General features: G+C 42.6%; 2 protein-coding genes across 3 annotated transcripts in view; one reads left to right on the top strand and one right to left on the bottom strand.

Annotated features, from left to right (window-relative positions):
- Positions 1-17,212, bottom strand: part of LOC130295679 (melatonin receptor type 1C-like) — a 30,458-nt gene extending 13,246 nt beyond the window's left edge. The window contains exons 1-3 of the mRNA XM_056546681.1: positions 17,084-17,212; positions 1,070-1,159; positions 96-855 (exon numbers count right to left, since the gene is read on the bottom strand). Of these exons, the coding sequence (XP_056402656.1) occupies positions 96-837 (742 nt within the window). The 5' untranslated portion in view covers positions 838-855; positions 1,070-1,159; positions 17,084-17,212. The remainder of the gene's footprint in view (positions 1-95; positions 856-1,069; positions 1,160-17,083) is intronic.
- Positions 1-23,743, top strand: part of LOC130295677 (protein transport protein Sec23A) — a 96,296-nt gene that overhangs the window by 58,829 nt on the left and 13,724 nt on the right. For both annotated transcript variants that reach the window (XM_056546676.1, XM_056546674.1), the window contains exon 13: positions 20,879-20,985. In XM_056546676.1, the coding sequence (XP_056402651.1) occupies positions 20,879-20,985 (107 nt within the window). The remainder of the gene's footprint in view (positions 1-20,878; positions 20,986-23,743) is intronic.

The following is a 23,743-nucleotide window of genomic DNA, read 5'->3' as shown; positions in this document are numbered from 1 at the left end:
ACAAGTGGTGGTTTGAATACTCCCATTTTTCTTGTGGATATGCTTGTCTATTATTGCCTGTTACATATATATTTATTAATGAGCTTAAAACTTACATGCTGAGAAAATAAGAATGAGAGTATTTCGAAAATAAGACCGAATTGGCACATAATAGCAATGTTGGTCGTTGCAAACAAAAGTTCCTCTCTTCGCCTGACTCCTGGCAATGTGAATAATGGAAATGTACAATATGCTGATCGCTGATATCGGAGTGATCACACCAGCGCTAAGTATCATCATGCTGTAGGCCATGGTGGTGGAGTTCAGTGAAGGCAAACACACGTAGACTTCTTCATTGAAGCTGTAGTCTCCAAAACCCATAAAAGGTAGAGCGGCCACCACTATGGCATAAATCCACAAAAAGAACAAGACAATCCAGATTCGTCTCTTGGTGACTATTTGAGCGTATCGTAGAGGAAAACAGATTTCTGTAAACTTGTCCACGGTTGACCAAACCAGGGAATTTATTGATGCCAACTGGAGTAAGACGAGAAGGAATCCTACTAGTTTACAGGCAACGCCATTATTCATGAAGGTCCCGCCTTCTAAGCAGCTGTATATGGCAACTGAGATGACACTTATTCCAAAAATCAGGTCACATAGGCTGAGATTAAGCGTTAAACCCCACGTGTCCGTGCGCAGTTTCAAGTGTGACACACACAGTAAGAGTAGGATGAGGTTTGCACTCACAGCACCGACACTCGTGCTGATTATAAGTGTCGCATAAACGATTAACACAGATGACATCTTCTTCAGGAGAAGCTCTTGATGTTTCTTTATTTCACGGTTTGTGTCCATGTGTCGTCACCATCTCACCTATGATAAATATAAAAAAATATATTAAAGATGTCACGTTTTTTTTATATACAACTTGAGTTTTCAGATTTTACATGCTTTAAGCTTAAATGGGCACTTTCACATCAAAAACTTTTATAAGTTAACATTAACCTTTCTAACATACTTCATAAAAAATGATTTCCTTTTTATAGAAATCATGGCTTATAAAAAAGACCACTAGGTGTCCTCATACCAGCAGCATCATCTTTGTCCCAGCTGAGGCACAGTGAGGGCGGAACTAGCGCTGCTGGGCTCACTCCTGTCATGTCTGTCAGACTCCTGTCTGAAAACAGAGAAGAGGGGGTTACAGAGCAGCCTGCAGTGATTGGATGAAGAGAAACAGCACAGCAGACTCAGGGAGGAAGTTACTGCATGATATATGAGGGCGGGCTCGGTGCTTGCATTGGACACTCCCCTTCCTGAGCAGTGGATATCAGTCAAAAGGACTGCAGTGGAATATTTACGTGGAATTCCTTTTGGAAATTCTGCCGTGTGAACCTAGCCTCACAGGAAATGCTATCCTTGTTTCTTTTAAAAAGAATAAAGGGGTATTCCGGGAAAAACACTTTATCCTCTATCCAAAGGATAAGGGGATAAGATGTCTGGTCGGGGGGGTGGGGGGGGGCTTGCCGCTGGGACCCCCACGATCTCCCTGCAGCACATGAATGGAGGGGGCGTGACGTCACGTCCCAGTCCTGGAAACCGGAAGGTTTCCGAAACTGGAGACGCAGCTCACGTATAGAATGCGAGTACTTCAGGGAGATCGCAGGGGGTCCCAGCGGCGGGCCCCCCACGATCAGACATCTTATCCCCTATCCTTTGGATAGGGGATAAAATGTTTTTGCCCGGAATACCCCTTTTAACCCTGGCCATGCAAAAAAATAGAAATAAAATAAAAAGTAGATTTCTACTGCTTTTTCCATATAACATACAGGGATCCCTCAACTTACAATGGCCTCAACATACAATAGTTTCAACATACAATGGTCTTTTCTGGACCATTGTAACTTGAAACCAGACTCAACATACAATGTACAGACAGTCCAGATCTGTGATACCTGTCAATGGCTGGAAGAACCGAGCAATCAGAATGGGCATTTTACTGTTAAAACCCCTGTTTTACTGAAGTGTATGCACTGACTGGTGTCTGGTAGCGCCCCCTACAGTACAAGAAGGTATTACATGTTCTGTACTCTGTACCTGTGCCAGGGTTAGCTGCTCCTTTTGGACACCAAGTAAGGGCGGCTCCATTTTACTTTTTTAGGACATTGTGTGTGCTGTAAAGGACCCTGAAAAAGCTCCTGTCCTCTACATAGACCAGTGTTTCCCAACAAGGGTGCCTCCAGCTGTTGCAAAACTACAACTCCCAGCATGCCCGGACAGCCTTTGGCTGTCCGGGCATGCTGGGAGTTGTAATTTTGCAACAGCTGGAGGCAGCCTGGTTGGAAAACACTGAAACAGTCAGTGATTTACAGTTCCCAGCATTTCTTTCTTGCTTTTATATGTAAGGATTTGCTTTATCTATATTAGTTATCTACTTATTTTTGTTTAATCCTCACTTTTTCCTATTTTCGGATGACATATTGGTGGCTTCAGAACCAATTACCAGGTTTCCATAGAGTTCAGGTCTCAACATACAATGGTTTCAACATACAATGGTCGTCCTGGAACCAATTAATATTGTAACTTGAGGGACCACTGTACATATAAAAAATAGCCAAAGTCCATTTAGATCACCATTTTGTTGGCCATTCTACAGGATAATTTGCCCAACTAGGCACTGTCTAAGGTGTTGGGTGTAATTTGCAATACCAAGCTGACCAACTAGATTCACCAGGCATTGATACATGTGGAGCCCACTTGTCAGCCAGCCCAGCATGGCTACCTGCTCCTGCTCCTGGCTGGAGTCGACATTGATTAAGTGCGTAAACTATGTGTTTAGGAAACCACACCACAAAACGCACACTTGGCCGTAGAAAAAAGCAATATATGCCAGCGAATGTCGCGCCACAATGTCCCAGATATATATGCCTATTTGGGCCTTGATAAATTACCCCCTAAGACAGTGTTTTCCCAAACAGTGTGTATCCAGCTGTTGCCAAACTACAGCTCCCAGCATGCCCGGACAGCCAAAGGCAAAGATAGAAGATAATATTTAAAATATTTTATTCACATTCAAACAGTAAAAGCCCTGTAGTATCTGTGGGAACTGACAGGGTTTTCATTATAACACAATTATTAATTAGTCACTTTTTACTCACATTTTGTACCATCTGTTGGAAGGTTTTTTTTTTTTTTTTTTTTTTTTTTGCAATCTATTAGATTAGTCTGTTTACACATAAAATTATAGAAGAACAGGCACACTATTCAGTTTTGTGTAAGTTTAATTATTGATATTGTTTGTTTGCACATTTTAAATTAATATTTACTGTCCGGTACTGAAACATTAAAGACATTGCTTTCCAAACACAAGAAACGTGAACATGGGTCATGTTTTTATACAATATATCATATACAATATATTATATGCAATGTTATACAGGTGTAAAATATTATCATTTATATTAAAAGGGTACTCCAGGGAAGTATTTATTAGGGATCGACCGATTATCGATTCGGTTTGGCCGATATTATCGGCTGATATTCACGATTTTGGACGTTATCGGTATCGGCAATTACCTTGCCGATAATGCACCGCCCCGCCCCAGCCAGAGACAACCGCCGCTAATGCCCCATTGCCTCCCCCATCCCCGGTTTTATAATAACCTGTTCCCGAGGCCCGAGCTACTTCTGGCTCCTGTGGCGTCCTGTGCGCTGCGCAATGACTAGTGACGTCCTCAACGCGACGTCACCATCAGTGCGCACAGTGACAGCTCAGGAGGACGCGGTGGACTGGGTGCGGCTCGGTGGGGTGGGGGGGGGTCGCTTTGTTGGTGTCGGTGATAGGACTCAGGAGGACCCCAGGACAGGCAGGGGGAGAGAAGCGGGTGGCAGCGGCAGTCTCTGGCACCGCAAAAGTTGCTGCAGTTCATTGATTTAAAGCGCCCGCTTTAAATCAATGATCTGCAGCGGTGTCGCCGGGATAAATAGCCCATAACTTATACAGATATTACGGTATAAGTTATTGGCTATCGGCCCTAACCTCCACAGAGTATCGGTATCGGCCCTAAAAAATCGATATCGGTCGATCCCTAGTATTTATATAAAAATGCTCCAAAGCCACCACACTACCTGGATATATTCCCTGTAAACCATCCTGCCTGATATGCAATGCTCCTGTGGCCCCTGTTGTCTTCTTTTGCTGCCTGATTTTGTTTGCTGGGAGATGAAGGCAAGGGGAGGGAAGGATGGCAATCATTGCAGCTCTGCTCTGCCAGCAAGCTCACTCTCTGAGAACAGCTCCCACCCTCCTGCTCTGAGCAGCAGAGAGAGGTTCAGTGTCTGGCTAAGGCTGCACACACCTCCCAGTTCTTAGCACTAAAGAGAGCATGACTCATCAGTGCAGAGCAGAAACCACATCGTCTGTGTCTCTCAGGAGGGTGGGGGCTGCTTCCAGAGAGGGGTTTGGCCAGAGACAGAATGGATGGCTGGAAGATGTCATTCCCACACTTCATACATATAAGTGACAACCAAATAGGTAAAATTGCTCTATATAGCTATTTAATGATATTTGGACAATTAAATAGGTTGCTAAGAGGAAAAGGATGGGCTATGGGTTGAGCTCTCTGGAGTACCCTTTCAAGTTTAGTTCACATGTAGCAGGTCTGCTGTGGGTTTTTTATTCGGATAAAAAAAATGATGGAAAATCCTAATGGATTAGCAGAAAAGTGATTTTAACACCTCTCATCTACATGATGTGAAAATTTTCATGCACAAATTGACCTGCAGTATTATGTAAATCCTCAGCTTGTCAATTTCTGCTGTGAAATGAGTACTCTTTTTTTTTTTTTCCTTTTTTTTTTTTTTTTTAACCTGTTATCCAGATAATGGGCATACAGGTTTGCCATTGAAGCTCGGGACTTAATGCACCAGGATGTACATGTACCCTGGAGCATAAAGTGAATTTGAAGCGAGCGCAGGAGCTGTTCTATCTTCATAGTGGTGAGTGTCGGCTGTTATGAGTAGCTGGACACTCGCTGCTAATGATGAAGAGCATTTCTCCTGCCGTTCTCTGTCATAAACCCTTTAGATGCTGTGATCAATGTCGATCACCTCGTCTTAAGACATAAATAATAGATATTGGTTAGCTCAGGGGGCTTATCGTACCCCGTGACATGAGCGCGGGGATCCAATGAGCTTAGCCAAGCTGTTTCAGTGGAGTGTCAATGACACTGTATAATGCTGTGCACTAGGCATAGCATTACACAGTGAATACGAATAAGAATTTATATAATAGCCCCTCCCCTAAAAAATAATAAACATGTTTGTTATCTCTTCATTGTGTACGTGTCCAAAATATTAAAATATAATGTTTATTCCCAATAGTTCTGATTTGGCATGGTTGTCTGTTTCCTGGTGGTTCTGGAGGGGAAGGAGTGCCAGGGTGTGTGAATGGGGTTGGTTGTCGGTCATTGTTGGACCTGTTCTGTGCCGGGTATATGCCTATTCTTTTGCCTAGTGGGTGGTGTGCTAACTCGTACTTTATACCCTGTCTTAGGGTGCATGCACACTACGTATCTTAAGATACGGGACCGTATACGGCTGGGGAGAGGGGGGCGGAGAGTCGGGAGCGGGGCAACCGCACGCTGCCGTGTGCGGTCCCGTATCTAATGTATTTCAATGAGCGACCGGAGTGAAACGCTGCCTCCGGTTGGCTCCGTTTTGCCCCGTATACGGTTTCCCGACCGGACCTAAACCGCTGTTGATTACGTTCGTAGGTCCGGTCGGGAAACCGTATACGGGGCAAAACGGAGCCAACCGGAGGCAGCGTTTCACTCCGGTCGCTCATTGAAATACATTAGATGCGGGACCGCATACGGCAGCGTGCGGTTGCCCCTCCCCCGACTCTCCGCCCCCCTCTCCCCAGCCGTATACGGTCCCGTATCTTAAGAAACGTAGTGTGCATGCACCCTTATGCTGCTGATTGCACTTACTGCAGTGTCCCTTGTTCACAATGTTTAGGCCTTGCCATGTGACTTCTGGAGTACATGTTATATCTTGTTCTGTATGTTCTTGATTTTTGAAAATGCTAAATAAATACTAAAAGGGGTACTCCACTGGAAAACATTTTTATTTTTTAAATCAACTGGTGCCAGAAAGTTAAACAGATTTGTAAATTACTTCTATTAAAAAATCTTAATCCTTCCAGTACTTATCAGCTGCTATTTGCTCCATAGGAAATTCTTTTCTTTTTGAATTTCCTTTCTGTTTGACCACAGTGCTCTCTGCTGACACCTCTGTCCATGTCAGGAATTGTCCAGAGCAGGAGAGGTTTGCTATGGGAATTTGCTTCTACTCTGGACAGTTCCTGACATGGACAGAGGTGTCAGCAGAGAGCACTTTGGTCAGACAGAAAGGAAATTCAAAAAGAAAAGAAATTCCTGTGGAGCATACAGCAGCTGATAAGCACTGGAAGGAATAACATTTTTTAAGGAAAATTTTAGTGAAGAACGTTCCGCTATCTGCAACATCCTCCGCATGACCGGTTTGGCGGTGGGTCAGTAATGGTGTGGGGTGGCATTTCTTTGGGGGGCCGCACAGCCCTTAATGTGCTTGCCAGAGGTAGCCTGACTGCCATTAGGTACCGAGATGAGATCCTCAGACCCCTTGTGAGACCATATTCTGGTGCGGTTGGCCCTGGGTTCCTCCTAATACAAGACAATGCTAGACCTCATGTGTCTGGAGTGTGTCAGCAGTTCCTATAAGAGGAAGGCATTGATGCTATGGACTGGCCGCCCGTTCCCCAGACCTGAATCCGATTGAGCACATCTTGGACATAATTTTTGGTGTGATTTTCAATATTCAACTATGTAAAGACGAAAGTATTTCATACGATTAGTTCATTCATTCAGATCTAGGATGTGTTATCTTAGTGTTCCCTATATTTGTTGAGCAGTGTGTGTGTGTATGTATGTATGTATGTGTATATATATATAATGTTTATGATCCCGCACAATATACTTTGTAAACAATTTTTGGTTACAGCATATCAGAAAAAAAAAAATAAAAAAAAAATCTAAAATTCCCATCCAAACAAATATGGTACCCATAAAACCTATAGGTCATGGTGCAAAAAATGAGCCCTCATACAGCCCCATATGTGGAATTATAGAGAAGTTTAAAAATGAAAGGTGTCATTACAAAGTACAATTGGTCACACAAAAAACAAGCCCTTGTATTGGTCTGTGGATGGAAAAAAGAAAATAATTACTTATATTTAGCATTGCTGCATGAAGAAATGTCCAGACTATTAAAGTAAAACCTGTCAGGTCCCCAGTTTGGCCCCTTGACTTGACAGGTCAGGAGGTCTGCATTCCAACGCTGTTCTCAGTTCTCTGCAATTGAAAAGTAACTCTATTTGCTGTGGTTGTGATTCATTTTCCAGTCACAGAGGGCGGATCCAGTAATGCTTTATCCCACAAATATTTTTTTTCACAGTTGATTAATACATTATACTGCAAAATGGAAGGTGCCAATAAAAAGTATAACTTGTCCCGCAATCAACTAGCCCTCATTTAACAGAAAAAAAAAAGACTTTTTCAAGGAATTTATCATTCCCTATTCCCTGCACCAGCAAAGAATGGCAAGATTTTTGTTCAAATTCTGTTCTTTGCACCCATATTTTTTATTTTTTTTTAGACTGTGCTTGCGCAATAAGTTTGTACACTCTAGCCAATCTGTACTGGTGCAGAAAATGTTAAAAGCCCCCCCCCCCTTTATCTTGATCTTAGGAAGTGATGAGGGAAAAACTAATATTGTTTTGTTCGGAAATGGGTTAAAGGGTTACTCCTGTAGGGAAGAAAATGTTTTCCAATCAACTGGTGCCAGAAAATTGATACAGATTTGTAAATCACTTCTATTAAAAAAAAATAAAAAACTAAGACCTTCCAGCACTGTCAGAATCAAAGACTTTTTAAAAAAAAAATTTGTACATCTTGGAAAAACATTAACTTTTTTAATATACGTCATAAAAAAATTACAGTGGCTTATAATTTTTTTTAAAAAAAAGACCACTAGGGGTCCCCATACCATACAGAATATAATCCTGTCCGGCTGCAGCATTATATTTTTTCCAGCTGAAAGACAGTCCGGTACAAAGTCCAGGAAATGAGGGCGGGACTAGTACTCCTCTGTGCTCACTCCTGTCCGTCCTGTCTATTAGCCTGTAGCATAAAACCAGAAAGCAAGGAGTTACTGAGCAGCCTGTAGTGACCCAGGGAGGAAGTGAGAGCATAGTCTGTGCTTGTCTTGGACACGCCCTTTCCTGAGCAGTGGATACCACAATGAGTGAGCAGAAGTTTGAAGGGATTTGTGAGCCGAATACAGAAGCTCGACGCAAAAAAAAAAAGACAAGTAAAGCATCTACATGACCTAGTCATTTATATATAGCCTTCTGGTACTTTTTAGCTGCAATATGCTTCTGAGGAAGTTGTATAGTGCTTTCCACTCTGACCACAGTGCTCTCTGCTGCCACTTCTGTCTGTGTCAGGAACTGTCCAGAATAGGAGAGGTTTGCTATGGGGTACTAGAAGTCTTAAGATTTTTAAATAGAAATAATTTACTAATCTGTATAACTTTTGGGTGTCGGGGGATTTTTTCCCTCCCTCTGGAGTACCACTTTAAAGAAAAAAGGAGGTCCACCGTTGGGAGACCACTGTAACAAAATAATGTGGCCATCATTAGATTTCTGGAGACTGCAGAACCCTTTAGAAAGATAATACACGTTTTACTCTCACTCTCACAGGACGTATTCACCCATAAATATGCAACTCACAGGTAATTTCTTATTAAAGCTGGTTCACATCACGTTTTCTCCCATACGGGAGCGCATATGGCAGGGGGGAGCTAAAACCTCGCGCTCCCGTATGTAATTCATTTCAATCCGGTCCGGTCCGGTCGGCTCATTTTTGCGCTGTATGCGATTTTCCCCCGGACCTAAAACTCTGGTCAACCACGGTTTTAGGTCCGTTGGAAAAGCATATATGGCGCAAAAATGAGCCGACCGGACCGAACGTTTCACTCCGGCCGGCTCATTGACATGAATTAGAATACGGAAGGGCGAGGTTTCAACTTCCTCCATGCCGTATGCGCTCCCGTATAGGAGAAAACATGATGTGAACCAGCCTTAAGTTGGTCAGACTGCACTCTTGTTATCTGCCCAATCTACTTTATTTCCATTCATTACAATCTCCTCCTCTCTCTATAATACTTATACCTTGTCCCAGGGCTCAAGTCCTGCAGGAATGTGTGGGAACTGAGTTCCTGCACTTTTCCACAGCAGGAACACCATTCCCATTAGCAGAAGTCCTGCAGGACCAGCCATTGAGTGGAAATCTTGGCCAGGAATCTGCCCCCCCCCCCACCCCCCCCCCCCCCCAACCCCATAGAAAAGGCGGATACTTCAAAGGTGCCATCTACAATGTATGAACTTTACTGTACAGACAGCGCATTTCAAGGGGTATTTCCCCACTTCTTAAGCAATTAAACCGCAGTTGTAAGCCGACAACGGCTGAAGAATATCTAACCAAGGCAGATCACAGATTAGTGGACTGTCACGCATAGTCAACAATCTTATCGCATGTCATTTTTAAACGTTTATCTCCTGCATAGCCAGATAAAAAGGGTATGAAAATTAATTTATGTGGGTATGTAGTCCTCCCACTACTTCCTCGTTAAGCAGTTGCTCAGTACCACAATTCCCAGGATGCAATTCTTTTCCTCAGACCTCTATTACTCTGCCTACTTCCTTCCCATTGTAAAATAAAGGAACAAAAGACCTGACTGCGCCCCCTAGTGAGGACCGTAAGATATATTGAAAGCAATATGAGGTGCAAATCGTTGCCCTTACCAAGCACAACATCTATCATCGCATGTAGAGAAAGATCTCCGGTAAGCAGCCACTGGATATTCCTTGATACGTGAACTCCAATGTCCGGCAACAGAAACATATATGAGAAACTAAAGCAAAAAATAAATAAAATAACTGTAGGATGGCACTGTGAATATAGAGCTGCAGGACAGACCTCAGAGAGGTCTGTCCTGCAGCTCTATATTCACAGTGCCATTCTTCAGGTTTTTTTGTTTTAGTTTCTCTTATACTTCATTCCTATGGATGATCCAAAGGACTCGTTCAGAAGAAAGTTTCTTTGTGTCGCTGACCCGGCAAGAAGGATAAAACAGTAACCGATTCCAGACAAGAATTATAGAATAAAAATAATAAAGAATAATTTGGTAATCAACAGACAACGTGTTTCGAAGGTGTCAAACCCTCTTCGTCAGGTCCTAACACGAAATGCAACATACAGTAGTTTAAAGAATGATGGAGCAACAGGAGCCACTTGATGGTCATAAGTACGTCAAAGTTCATAGTTGACATGATACACACAGCCATTTACAAGAGTACCAACGTTATACAAGTCATGGCTGTAAATGTTGGCACCCCTGATATTTTTCTAGAAAATTGAGTATTTCTTACAGAAAAGGATTGCAGTAACACATGTTTTGCTATACACATGTTTATTCCCTTTGTGTGTATTGGAACTAAACCAAAAAAGGGAGGAAAAAAAGCAAATTGGAAATAATGTCACCAAACTCCAAAAAGGGGCTGGACAAAATTATCTGCACCCTTTCAAAATTGTGGAAAAATGGGATTGTTTCAAGCATGTGATGATCCTTAAAACTCACCTGGGGCAAGTAACAGGTGTGGGCAATATAAAAATCACACCTGAAAGCAGATTAAAAAAAAGGAGAGAAGTTCACTTAGTCTTTGCATTGTTTGTCACACTAAGCATGGACAACAGAAAGAGAAGAAGAGAACTATCAACCAAAATTGTGGAAAAATATCAACAATCTCAAGGTTACAAGTCCATATCCAGAGATCTAGATTTGCCTTTGTCCACAGTGTGCAACATTATCAAAATGTTTGCAACCCATGGCACTGTAGCTAATCTCCCTGGGTGTGGACAGAAGAGAAAAATTTATGAAAGGTGTCAACGCAGGATAGTCCGGATGGTGGATAAGCAGCCCCAAACAAGTTCCACAGATATTCAAGCTGTCCTGCAGACTCAAGGAGCATCAGTGTCAGCACCAACTATCTGTTGACATTTAAATTAAATGAAACGCTATGGTAGGAGACCCAAGAGGACCCCACTGGACCAGGAGGACCCCACTGCTAAATTTTGCCAAAATCCTTCTGGGAAAACGTCTTGTGGACAGATGAGACCAAGATAGAGCTTTTTGGTAAAGCACATCATTCTTCTGTTTACCGAAAATAGAATGAGGCCTACAAAGAAAAGAACACAGTACCTACAGTGAAATATGGTGGAGGTCAATGATGTTTTGGGTTGTTTTGCTGCCTCGGGCACTGGGTGCCTTGAATGTGTACAAGGCATCATGAAATCTGAGGATTACCAACGGATTTTGGGTTGCACTGTACAGCCCAGTGTCAGAAAGCTGGGTTTGTGTCCAAGATCTTGGGTCTTCCAACAGGAAGATGGCCATAAACATATGTCAAAAAGCCCCCAGAAATGGATGGCAACAAAGTGCTAGAGAGTTCTGAAGTGGCAGCAATGAGTCCAGATCTAAATCCCATTAAAAACCTGTAGAGAGATCTTAAAATTGCTGTTGGGAAAAGGCGCCTTCCAATAAGACCTGGAGCAGTTTGCAACGAAAGTGTGGTCCAACATTCCAGCTTAGAGGTGTAAGAAGCTTATTGATGGTTATAGGAAGCTACTGATTTCAGTTACTTTTTCCAAAGGGTGTACAACCAAATATTAAAGGGGTACTACCGTGCTGGCAACTTATCCCCTATCGAAAGGATAGGGGATAAGTTGCCTGATCGCGCGGGGTCCCGCCGCTTGGGACCCCCGCAATCTCGCACGCAGCAACCCGCTCTCATCAGGCCCCAGAGCGAATATCCGGCCCGGTGATAGTGACTTCACAGCTCTGCCCCCGTGTGACGTCATGCTCCGCCCCTCATTGCAAGTCAATGGCAGGGGGCGAGACAGCTGTCTCGCCCCTGCCATAGACTTACATTGAGGGGGCGGAGCGTGACGTCACATTGGGCGAGCCTTGACGTCACGATACTCCAGCCCCATGATCGGCAATCATGATGAGAGCGGGGTGCTGCGTGCGAGATCGCGGGGGGTCCCCAGTAGCGGGACCCCTTGCGATCAAACAACGTATCCCCTATCCTTTAGATAGGGGATAAGTTGTCAGCGCGGTAGTACCCCTTTAAGTTAAGGGTGCCAATAATTTTGTCCAGTCCATTTTTGGAGTTTGGTGACATTATGTCCAATTTGCTTTTTTTTCTCCCTTTTTTTGTTTAGTTCCAATACACACAAAGGGAATTAACATGTGTATAGCAAAACAAGTGTTACTGCAATCCTTTTCTGTGAGAAATACTTCATTTTCTAGAAAAATTCAGGGGTGCCAACATTTACAGCCATGACTATATATATATATATATATATATATATATATATATATATATATATATATATAATATACACCCACAAATACAAAGTGTAAAAAAGACCTCAGGGCAGTGGCCAAAACTATAAATCCATTTAAAAAAAACTCCCACAATGCTCTGGTAGTGGAGGAAAAGCATGAGTATTTGGACCACGGGTAAAGTGTATTTACTGGACCATATTAATCACCTATTTACAGGATCCTCGTGTCGCCTAGGCATTACCTTATAAACGGAGGATGTGTGTCATGATAGGGTTGGTGATCTGTGTCCTAGAGGTAAGGACAGACCATGGGAGACTGGGTACATTCTGGAGATTCCATAAGAAGCTTGAGTGAACACATGGTATTTCACAAGTTTGGTTGCATAGTAGTATTGTTTTCATGATTTATGTATGGAATCAGTTCTCTAGATGAGATGAGATTTGATGTATTTAAAGGGGTACTCCACTGGAGAAAACATTTTTTTTTTTATCAACTGGTGCCAGAAAGTTAAACAGATTTGTAAATAACTTTTATTTAAAAATCTTGACCCTTCCAGTACTTATTAGCTGCTATATGCTCCACATAAAGTTATTTTCTTTTTGAATTTCCTTTCTGTCTGACAACAGTGCTCTCTGCTGACACCTCTGTCCATTTTAGGAACTGTACAGAGTAGGAGCAAATCCCCATAATAAACCTCTCCTGCAGCTCATTCTCTATGGGGCTGCCGAACATTGTAGAGTATAGTAATCTGAAATGTTACGATGCCCTTTAGAGAATGACGTGAGCGCTGGACGTGGTGTGCTCTGTTCATTTCTGGCACATTCTAGGATCAGTCAGCCCTCCAGCGATCAGCTTATTATCCTGTGGATCGGGGATAACCTCTTCAGATAAAAATACCCCTTTTAGCTAGATAATTTGACCCCTTCATGCCCTGAAAGATAAATCTGTCCTGTCTGGAAGGCAAATAACATTCTGTGATGAATATATATCTGCAGGCTGGGTCTGACAGTCTATGGTACACCGCAGCACAGATTTACTGTTTTGTACTGTATAAGTGATCAGATGATTGGAACGTAAAACATTTTCAAAAAATTGCCCCTTTCTCTATAAAACCCTTTATTAATAAAATAAAAAAAAAGCCCATACATAAAAAGTAGCATTTGTATTGGTAAAGTTATTTATACCTCACAGAGAAAACAAAAGAAACGACTCTGAAATTATTTTAGCTATCTTGCCTGCAAAAAAATTGAAATAAAAATGATCAAAAGGCGGCAAATACCACAAAAATATTACCAATAAAAAGCTTTTCCCACAAAAAAAAAAAAAAAAAAAAAAAAACACACAAGCCCTCACACACAACCCCCTATGGTGCCCCTGTGGCGCTTAGAATATGTTTTGTTTTTTAGTTTTAAAGGGGTACTCCGCTGCTACTGTTCCGAACGCTGGAGCAGGCGCCGGGAGCTCATGACGTCATAGCCCCGTCCCCACATGATGTCACGCCCCGCCCCCTCAATGCAAGTCTATGGGAGGAGGCGTGACGGCTGTCACGCCCCCTCCCATAGACTTGCATTGAGGGGGCGGGGCTATGAAGTCTCCCGCTCCAGCGTTCGTAACAGTTTGTTCCAAATGCTGAGCAGCGGAGTACCCCTTTAAAGCAGTAGTCCAGTGGTGAACCCAGTGGTGAACAACTTATCCCCTATCCTAAGGATAGGGGATAAGTTGCAGATGGTGGGGGGTCCGACCGCTGGGGCCCCCTGCGATCTCCTGTACAGAGCCCCGACAGCCCGCGGGAAGGGGGCGTGTCGACCTCTGCACGAAGCGGCGGCCGACACGCCCCCTTAATACAACTCTATGGCAGAGCCGAAGCGCTGCCTTCGGCAATCTCCGGCTCTGGCATAGAGTTGTATTGAGGGGGCGTGTCGGCCGCCGCTTCGTGCGGGGGTCGACACCCGCTATCTGGCCGGAGAGCCTGGCCCCCGTACAGAGAGATCGCAGGGGGCCCCAGCGGTCGGACCCCCCGCGATCTCGAAATTATCCCCTATCCTTAGGACAGGGGATAAGTTTTTCACCACTGGACTACCCCTTTAAGGTTATTTGACTGTGAAAAAGTAGCAAAATATAAAAATAATCAATGAGATATTGCTGTAATTGTACCAATAAAGATGACGTTATTTATACTCCACAGTGAACGCCCTAAAAAATTAATTAAAAATCAATGACAGACTTACAATTTTTCTATGTCTCGCCTCCACAAAAAATGCTATTTTTTTTTCAAATGTTCACTAAAATAATTTAGTTTTCCACAAATGATTGCTGAAGGAATCAACCAAATTCGAAGATATATAAAACTCAATGGCTCTGAATTATCAAACTGCGCAAGAGATTTTACCAACAACAACCAATCACGGCTCAGCTTTCACTTTACCACAGCTCATTAAGATAGGAAAGCTGAGCTGTGATTGGATGTTATGGGCAAAATCTCTCCAGGTATTCTCCCACACATTTTGATAAATTAGGGCCCATATATCACACATAAAAACAATCTCACAATCACTTGGATAAATGAAATCATTACACAGGTATTACCTAAAAAAAGTGAGGCCGGTCAGATTTTTGTCTTAAAGGGGAGAGCACTTAGACAGAAAAGAACAACTCAACTTTAGCAGCTCAGAAGTACTGAAGGGATTAAGATTTTTTTTTAATAGAAGTAATATACAAATCTGTTCAACTTTCTGGAGCCAGTTGATATGTAAAAATAGTTTTTTTCCTGGATAACCCCTTTAAAGGTCAAAGTTGACTGGGTTTTTCCGCTGGAATATTCCGCTCAGAAATTCTGCTGCAGCAGAGTCCCATTGATTTCAATGGAATTCTGCTGCACATGGCGGAATTTCTGTGCATGTTTCTGTCACGGAAATCCTGATTCCGGCGTCGGTAGAAAGAATAGAAATGTCTTTTTTCTTTCTGCTGCTTCCACTTGGAAAAGCATTGCCGTCTATGAGGCATCGCATTTCCGAGCGGTTCTAGTGGCCATTGGAACATTCAGATGTGCAGAATGTCTGCCCGTGTTTTCATGGCGGACATTCTGCACATTTTCGACTGTGTGAACATTCCCTTTAGGGGTTATTTGCTCTGTGTTTACTTTTTTTTGTTTTGATTTCCAAAGCTTTAGGAATTAGATTCCAAATTAGCATGAATTAAAAATAGGAATATGTTTACTTTTGTTATTCCAAACTACGCCTTGTGTTTTCTTTAACCTTTTAATGTAGTGTTTTACAGCACCATTCATTGTGACTTAAAGGGGTACTCCACTGTCCCAGTGTCCGGAATGTTTAGTTCAGAACGCTGGGTGCGGGGGTCGTGATGTCATGGCCACGCCCCTCATGATGTCACACCCCTCAATGCAAGTCTATGGGAGGGGGCGTGACGTCCGTCACGCCCCCTCCCATAGACTTGCATTGAGGGGGCGTGTTGTGACATTCTCGACCCCCCGCAGCCCATACCCAGCATTCGGAACTAAATGTTACGGACACTCGGGCAGTGGAGTACCCCTTTAAGAAGGAAAATGATTCTTTGGAGTATTATGTATTCCAATGTATTATAAAATCAGTCAAATATTCTCTGGGAGCAGAATTGAGTATAATTAGGTCTATTAAATGTCACTATTTCAGTCTCTCATAAAATACCGTAGATGAAAATTTTTTTTATTTTTATTATTTGTTACTTTTTTATTTAAACTGTTCATCGTAATAAAAAAAATATATACATCTTTGGTACCGCAGCAATTGTAATGACCCGCAGAATAAAGTTAAATTACTTAATGCCTCACCCTTCCCATTTTGGTACCAAAAAAAGCTATAGCCCTCACCACAAAACAATATGGGCTCATATGGTTTTGTCGACTGAAACATTAAAGGGGTTATCCAGGAAAAATTTATATTATATATATATATATATATCAACTGGCTCCAGAAAGTTAAACAGATTTGTAAATTACTTCTATTAAATATTTTTTTAATCCTTTCAGTGCTTATGAGCTGCTGAAGTTGAGTTGTTCTTCTGTCTAAGTGCTCTCTAATGACACCTGTCTCGGGAACTGTCCAGAGTAGAAGCAAATCCCCATACTACTCTGTGCAGTTCCCGAGACAAGCAGAGATGTAAGCAGAGAGCACTGTTGCCAGACGGAAAAGAACAACTCAACTTCAGCAGCTGATAATTATTGGAAGGATTAAGATTTTTTTTAATAGAAGTCATTTATAAATCTGTTTAACTTTCTGGGGCCAGTTGATATATATAAAAAAAAAAGTTTTTTTCCTGGATAACCCCTTTAAATAGTTTATATATGTCTCTGAATTTTCAGACACAAAACTGTTAAATAAAAGGCATAAAAGGCAATATTTTATTTTCATTAATATTTTTGTAATAGCTAATCAGTACATTATATGTAGCCCAAAATGATGGCATTGGAAAATGCAATTTTTTTATTATATTATTATATGATTTCAATTAACATTGTAAAATATGAATTTTGGATAATAAACTAGAACGAGCTGATAAAAGACGTAGACATAAGAACATGCATAGACGACAAACTTACCAGACAGTCGGTGTGTCCCATGTATGAAAGAGTCTTTAAGTGCAGAAGTACAAGAACAGGTCAAGGAATCCTGGAAATCTTTAGAAAGTGCTATCGCCTGTGTCTGGATGAGGAGAAGATGTGCAGCGGCTGTCTATGGATCAGTAATCATATGACAGGCAGCATCCTGTTTCATCCAGCGCTCGCTCGCTGCCTGCGATACATAAGTGCCTGTGCCCTAGAGACACAAACTCAAACAAACTGTTCCGCTGGTTTGTACATTTTTTATTGCTGGGAATATTTTAGCCAATTTCCTCACTGCATTTCGAGCCGCATAATGTTGTTTAGCAACACAGACAATTGACTGTAATGTCACATGATGCTTTATCTTGGTCATTAGATTTGATGGATGTCATTTCTTTGTCTCTTAATTAGTGAAGAGGTTGAAGCCGTCTTGGCCGCAGTAATAACTGGAAATGGATGGCGGGCTGAGTGATAATGTAGAATTACTTGACCAAAGTGTCCACTGAGCCCTAATGATTCTTAGATTAGGTAAAAAAAAATGCAACATAGGAATAACATATACCGTATTTATCGGCGTATAACACGCACTTTTAAAACTTAAATTTAAGGGAAAAGGTCTGCCTGCGTGTTATACGCCGATAAAACTTCTGGTCACTGATTTAAAGCGGCTGCAGCAGCGGCTGCTTGTTAAGGATTAGCTGCACGGCCGCGGCCACTTAAAATTAGTGACCTTCGGCATCTCCTCCCCCCTCTGGAAAACTGTCACTTGTTTTCTACCGCACTATCCACACGTACTGGTGGAGACGCTGATGAAAATGAGCCCTATCATGTCTGGATCTGCCCTACCTTTTAATCAGCGTCTCCTGCACTATCCACCAGTACCTGTGGATAGTGCGTGAGAAAACAAGTGACAGTTTTCCTTTTAATTTTTCTTACCCCCCCCCCCCCCCTCATCATTGCCTTTTCCCTGCTTTTTATAGTTTTTTTTTAATTTTCCTTACCTGGCTGCGCTTCGGCAGGTCAGGTCAGGCGGAGGGTCTTGCGGGCTGCGGTCAGTGAAGCAGATGAGTGACATCCTCTCCCGGCTTCTCTGCGCGGCATCAGTGACGTCACTTTTCATTTCCTGTAGTCGCTGCCGAAAAGTGACATCCCTGATGCCGCACAGAGGAGCCGGGGAGGACATCACTCATCTGCTTCACTGACCGCAGCCCGCAAGACAGCCGAAGCGCAGCCAGGTAAGGAAAATAAAACTATGAAAAGCGGGTAAAAGGGGGAATGGTGAGGGAGGGGAAGAATAGCATACAGTGGTCTTAAATCTGCGGACCTCCAGATGTTGCAAAACTACAACTCCCAGCATGCACGGACAGCCAACGGCTGTCCGGGCATGCTGGGAGTTGTAGTTTTGCAACATCTGGAGGTCCGCAGGTTGAAGACCACTGGAGGAGGAACATGATGGGGGGATGATTAGGGGGGGGATGATGGGGGGCATGATGAGACAGGGTGGGGGGGGATGAGGAGACAGGGTGGGGGGGGATGAGGAGACAGGGTGGGGGGGATGATGGTGGACATGAGATAGGGTGGGGGATGATGGAGGACATGAGACAGGGTGGGGGATGATGAGACGGGGAAATGATGAGGGGCATGATGAGACAGGGTGAGGGATGATGTGGGACATGATGAGACAGGGTGGGGGGAATGATGGGGGACATGATGAGACAGGGTGGGGGATGATGAGATGGGGGAATGATGGGGGACATGATGAGACAGGGAGAAATGATGAGGGGGGAATAATGGGGGACATGATGAGACAGGGTGGGGGATGATGAGACAGGGGGAAATGATGGTGGGGGGAGGCACTAAATGCTTAATGTCTGTATGGCTAGTGGTGGTCTATGACGGGGAAATGATGAGACATGGGGGGATGATGAGACATGGGGGATGGCGATGAGAGGGGTAAATGTGGCACATGGACTGATAAAAGGGAAGGAATGATGTGGCACTGGAGGGGACAGGACCAAACTGAGGTGCAGAAGAAAACAAAGTTGGGGGGGATGATGTGGCATTTAGTCCAAGTCATTTATTTTACATTTTATTTTTTTTACTTAAATTTCCCTGTTAAAATGGGGGTGCGTGTTATACGCCAGTGCGTGTTATACGCCGATAAATACGGTAATAACATATAAAATATACATAATGCAAGAAATTCTTTTATGTTAATTACATTGTAAAATTGCAATTGTGTATTATTTTGCCCGATCAGGAAACCATTGGCCGGACCTTGGCTGTGCTATTCTAGATCATGATTTAGCACTTATTGTTGTCGTGCTTTCAAATCCAAGCAAATTGTTTAATAATGATCAGAACAACTTCACAGTACACAGTTAATTAAAGCATTTCGTCATAAATAATAAAGGCCTCTTCACACGGGCTGATTATCGGACGAATGAGTGTTTGTTGGAATGTTTGTTCCTGATAAAAGGGCCATCGATCAGCTGCCTAAAGAATTGTTCTTTTCTGCATACAACAGAATTATTATCGGCTGCACATCGCCCTGTACTGATGGGGGATTTTGGCTGGCAATGGGGAATTTAATGGGCTGCCGAAATGATCGATTGTTTGTGCAGACAGGCCTGGATGATAATTGAAGGTTCATTAGACGAGCGCTGATGAATGAGATCGGTCCTCGCCAGCTGGGTCTGCTCAGTCCTTGTAAAAGGGTCCTAATACTTCTAAAATAGGTTGAAATGTAGCTGTCTTTCTCTCTTCATTTCCTCCTCTCTGTATGTTTCTCTCCCATCCTCCCTCCCTCCTTTCTTTCTTTTTCTCTCTCTCCCTCTCTCTCTCTCTTTCTTTCTTTCTTTCTTTCTTTCTTTCTTTTTCTTTCTTTCTCTTTCTTCTTTCTTTCTCTCTCTCTCTCTCTCTCTCTCTCTCTCTCTCTCTCTCTCTCTCTCCTCCTTTTTCTCTGTTTCTCTCTTTATCTCTTTGCTTCTTTCTTTCTCTCTCTTTTTTTCTTTTTCTTTCTTTCTTTCTTTCTTTCTTTCTTTCTTTCTTTCTTTCTTTCTTTCTTTCTTTCTCTTTCTTTCTCTCCCTCCCTCCCTCCCTCTCCTCCTTTTTCTCTTTGTTTCTCTCTTTATCTCTTTGCTTCTTTCTTTCTCTCTCTTTCTATCTCTGTATCTTTTTTTTTCTATCTGTTACTTTTACTCTCTCTATTTTGCCCTCTGTCTTTCATTTATCTTTATTCTCTCACTTACACTGCTGAGCTCTGGTCATACCCTGCGCATGCACCGTTGTGTAGCTTACCATGCACTTGTCACTATGCAGCACAATAGCGCAAGTGCAGGATTATTAGGGCTTAGCCCGGCCTGTCTGTTGAGGTGTGAGAAGGCGATGATTTTCTGCACAGAGGCTGTGCGGTCCAAGGGCACATCAAACCCTAGACCACGCCTCCATGACACTTAAACAAACCAGCAAATCCAACTGGAATAAAGACAAGGATAATAACAATTCTTTTTATTAATAATAATAATAATAATAATATTCCTTTTATTGCATTGTATCTAACAATGCCAGCAGTTTAATAGTGATTTGGCGAGTGACAGATTTGCTTTAAATAACAATTTTTGAATCCTTACAAGCCCTGTGCTTTTATGTAAGAGTGCTATGCTGATACATGTAGCCCTTCTTCAGTATTATATTCATGTTTATTTCCCTTGTGTTAAAAAATATGTCCCATTAATCCTAATGTGTTCATCTAGTGTATATTGTAATTAACATGTGTTTCCTCTTAATTAGCACAACGCACCAATTCCACAAGGGGGACGAGGAGCCATTCAGTTTGTGACACAGTATCAGCACTCGAGCGGACAACGGAGAATTCGTGTAACCACTGTCGCGAGAAAGTAAGAATCCTTTTTTATATATATATATAAACAATATAGGAAGAAAATAGATGAGTATCTGTGTAACTAAAAAATACAAAATATAATTCATTAATCTGTATTTTGCACTGGAAGCCACACCTTTCTGTCAGCTGGCCAGATTTGACATGTTTGACCCTCTAGTATATAGCATGTCACAGCAAGCCCAGCTTCACACTGAGCTCTCTCCATGGAACTATTAGCTATGGGCATAATTACTATTTGGTCTTTGTTTGTTTTTTAACTGTAATGTTATAACAAGAAAGAGGTACAAAATCGGCAAAATACACAAGGTGATCTCTTTCAGATATTTGTTTAGTGCAACGCCAAGTAGGTAATCTAAATGCTCTGAAAACATACTTACAAGTCCACTATTATGCAATAGTGTTATTACTTCCTTTACTGAAGACTGTCTATAGATGTGCAGTATAAAGAAATCCACATAGACTTTGTGAGTGAGCGAGAAATGTTAATAAAATTACACTATGCACATCTTTAATTTGCGTGTAATGGACATATAAATATGTGCCTAAATGTCTTTTAATAGTTGGGTCACGCCAGGGGTCAAGTCCTGGGGAAAAAAGTGTGGAAACTCACCCAAAATTTCCACTCAAGGACTGGTTCTGCAGGACTCCTGATAATGGGAGGAGATATGCTGTTGCTGGAGATATGCTGCAGATTCTGCTGCGAGTAGACACACAGGGCTACCCTGCCGCAGCCCTGTGTGTGCAGTAAGGTTTGGAGGCAGGGCGGGCCCACCTCCAAACTTTACTGCACACACAGGGCTGTGGCAAAGTAGCCCTGTGGCTCTGCTTGTAACAGAATGTGCAGCATATTTTCCAGTAGGCAGCGGATTTCAGCAAGTCGCAAATCTTGATTTTTCAACAGCATTTGATACTGTGCAACATAAAAGATTGTTACATAAAGTAAAAAAATATAATTGTTACATAAAATGTTAAATAAAATTAAAAGAATGCTTGGGGAAAATGTGGGTAAGAAACTAGCTCAGTGATAGGAAACAGAGGGTGGTTATTATGTGGTGGTACTTACTCTGATTGGGTTACTAGTGGAGACCACAGAAGTCAGTTCTGGGTCCTATTATTTTTAATATATCTTTTTAATGACCTTGAAGACCCAGAATAGGCCACACTACTTAGGGGTTAAATATGTCATCTATATTGCAAATTAAAAATAAACCTAATGCCATTGCTTTTTGTAAAATGACATAGACTGGGCACCAGATGTTGTATTCCTCACAAATTCTGAGTGGAGACTCTTAGGTCCTATTAGTTCCAATTACTAAATAATTAGCAAAAGGAAGGGACATAGAGGAAATGATACAGTATAAATATGATATGCTACATATTGGAAGAAAAGAGTTCAAAGTATTATTTAGCCCATATCTGCTGATCCCCAAATAGAATTAGCCGCAGTAAAAGATAACAGGACGGAAAAGGAAAAAGTTGATGATCCGATTATATTTGGAAAGAAGACATTTTGTAATTGTTTAAAAATAAAATTTTTGCTTTGATTTAACAAAATGTTGAATTACAGAAAAAATGTACAAAGTATTTTAATGAAATTCAAATTTATAAAAATCTCTTAACCTGTTCAGGACCAAGGAAGTACAGGTACGCCCTTGCGTCCTGGTACTTAAGAGCCACAGGCGTACCTGTAAGCCCTCTGCGTTTCTGTTCACTACCAATAACCGGCTGTGAACGGAACGGGTTGCCTGCTGAAATCTAACGCCCCAACCCCCCCCCCCCCCCCCCAAACCCCATGTCGATGATCATCGCAATCACCGGTCAATGCAGACTGGTGATTGGCGGTGATTCCGAGTCAATCTGGTCTCTGGTGACCCAGAAAAAAAGGATGATTAATGCTGTCCGAGATAGCATCATTCACCCTTGCCCAGCAGGAGTGAGGTGGCATGGGTGCAACCTCGCGATCACGTGATTGATTAGTCGGAACGACTGACCAATCATTACCCTGCTGGGTGGCAATCGGGGCAGATGGAGGGTCCCTTATATGTCTTCAGCGGCAGAAGGAGTCCCTGCCATTGGCGCCGAGGGTCCCGGGCATTGGCGGGGGTTCTGGTGGCGGCAGCAGCGGCATCATCTGCTGCGGATGGATACAGCTGGAGGTGAGTTATTGGCTCCTGCTGTTGCTTAGCAACAAATCCCAGTGTGCACAGCCAAGGACCATGCTGGGAGTTGTAGTTATGCAACAGCTGGTGGCACATTTTTTCTGTGAAAATGTGTGCCTCCAGCTGTTACATAACTACAATTCCCAGCATGCCCTTCAGCTGTCATTGCTGAAGAGAGTTGTAGTTTTGCAAAAGCTGAAGGCACACTGGTTGTGAAACACTGAGAGTTTGTTACCTAACTCAGTGTTTTGCAACCAGTGTGCCTCCAGCTATTGCAAACATACAACTCCCAGTATGCACTGACAAACTATACATGCTGGATGTTGTAGTTTAGCAACAGCTGGAGGCACACTGGTTGTGAAACACTGAGTTAAGTAACAAACTCTCAGTGTTTCACAACCAGTGTGCCTCCAGCTGTTGCATAACTACAACTCCCAGCATGTATGGTCTGTCAGTGCATGCTGGGAGTTGTAGTTTTGGAAGCTACACCCCTCACAGAATGTAATAAGGGGTGCAGTGAGCATTTACGCCCCACTGGTGTCTGTCGGATTTTTTGAACAGTGGTCCATGAAAAGGAAAATGTAATTTTTCATT

The sequence above is a fragment of the Hyla sarda genome, chromosome 11, assembly GCF_029499605.1.
Source record: "Hyla sarda isolate aHylSar1 chromosome 11, aHylSar1.hap1, whole genome shotgun sequence".
NCBI classification, from domain to species: Eukaryota; Metazoa; Chordata; class Amphibia; order Anura; family Hylidae; genus Hyla; species Hyla sarda.
The sequence above is the reverse complement of the archived record's forward strand: the minus strand, read 5'-3'. Positions and strand labels throughout refer to the sequence as shown.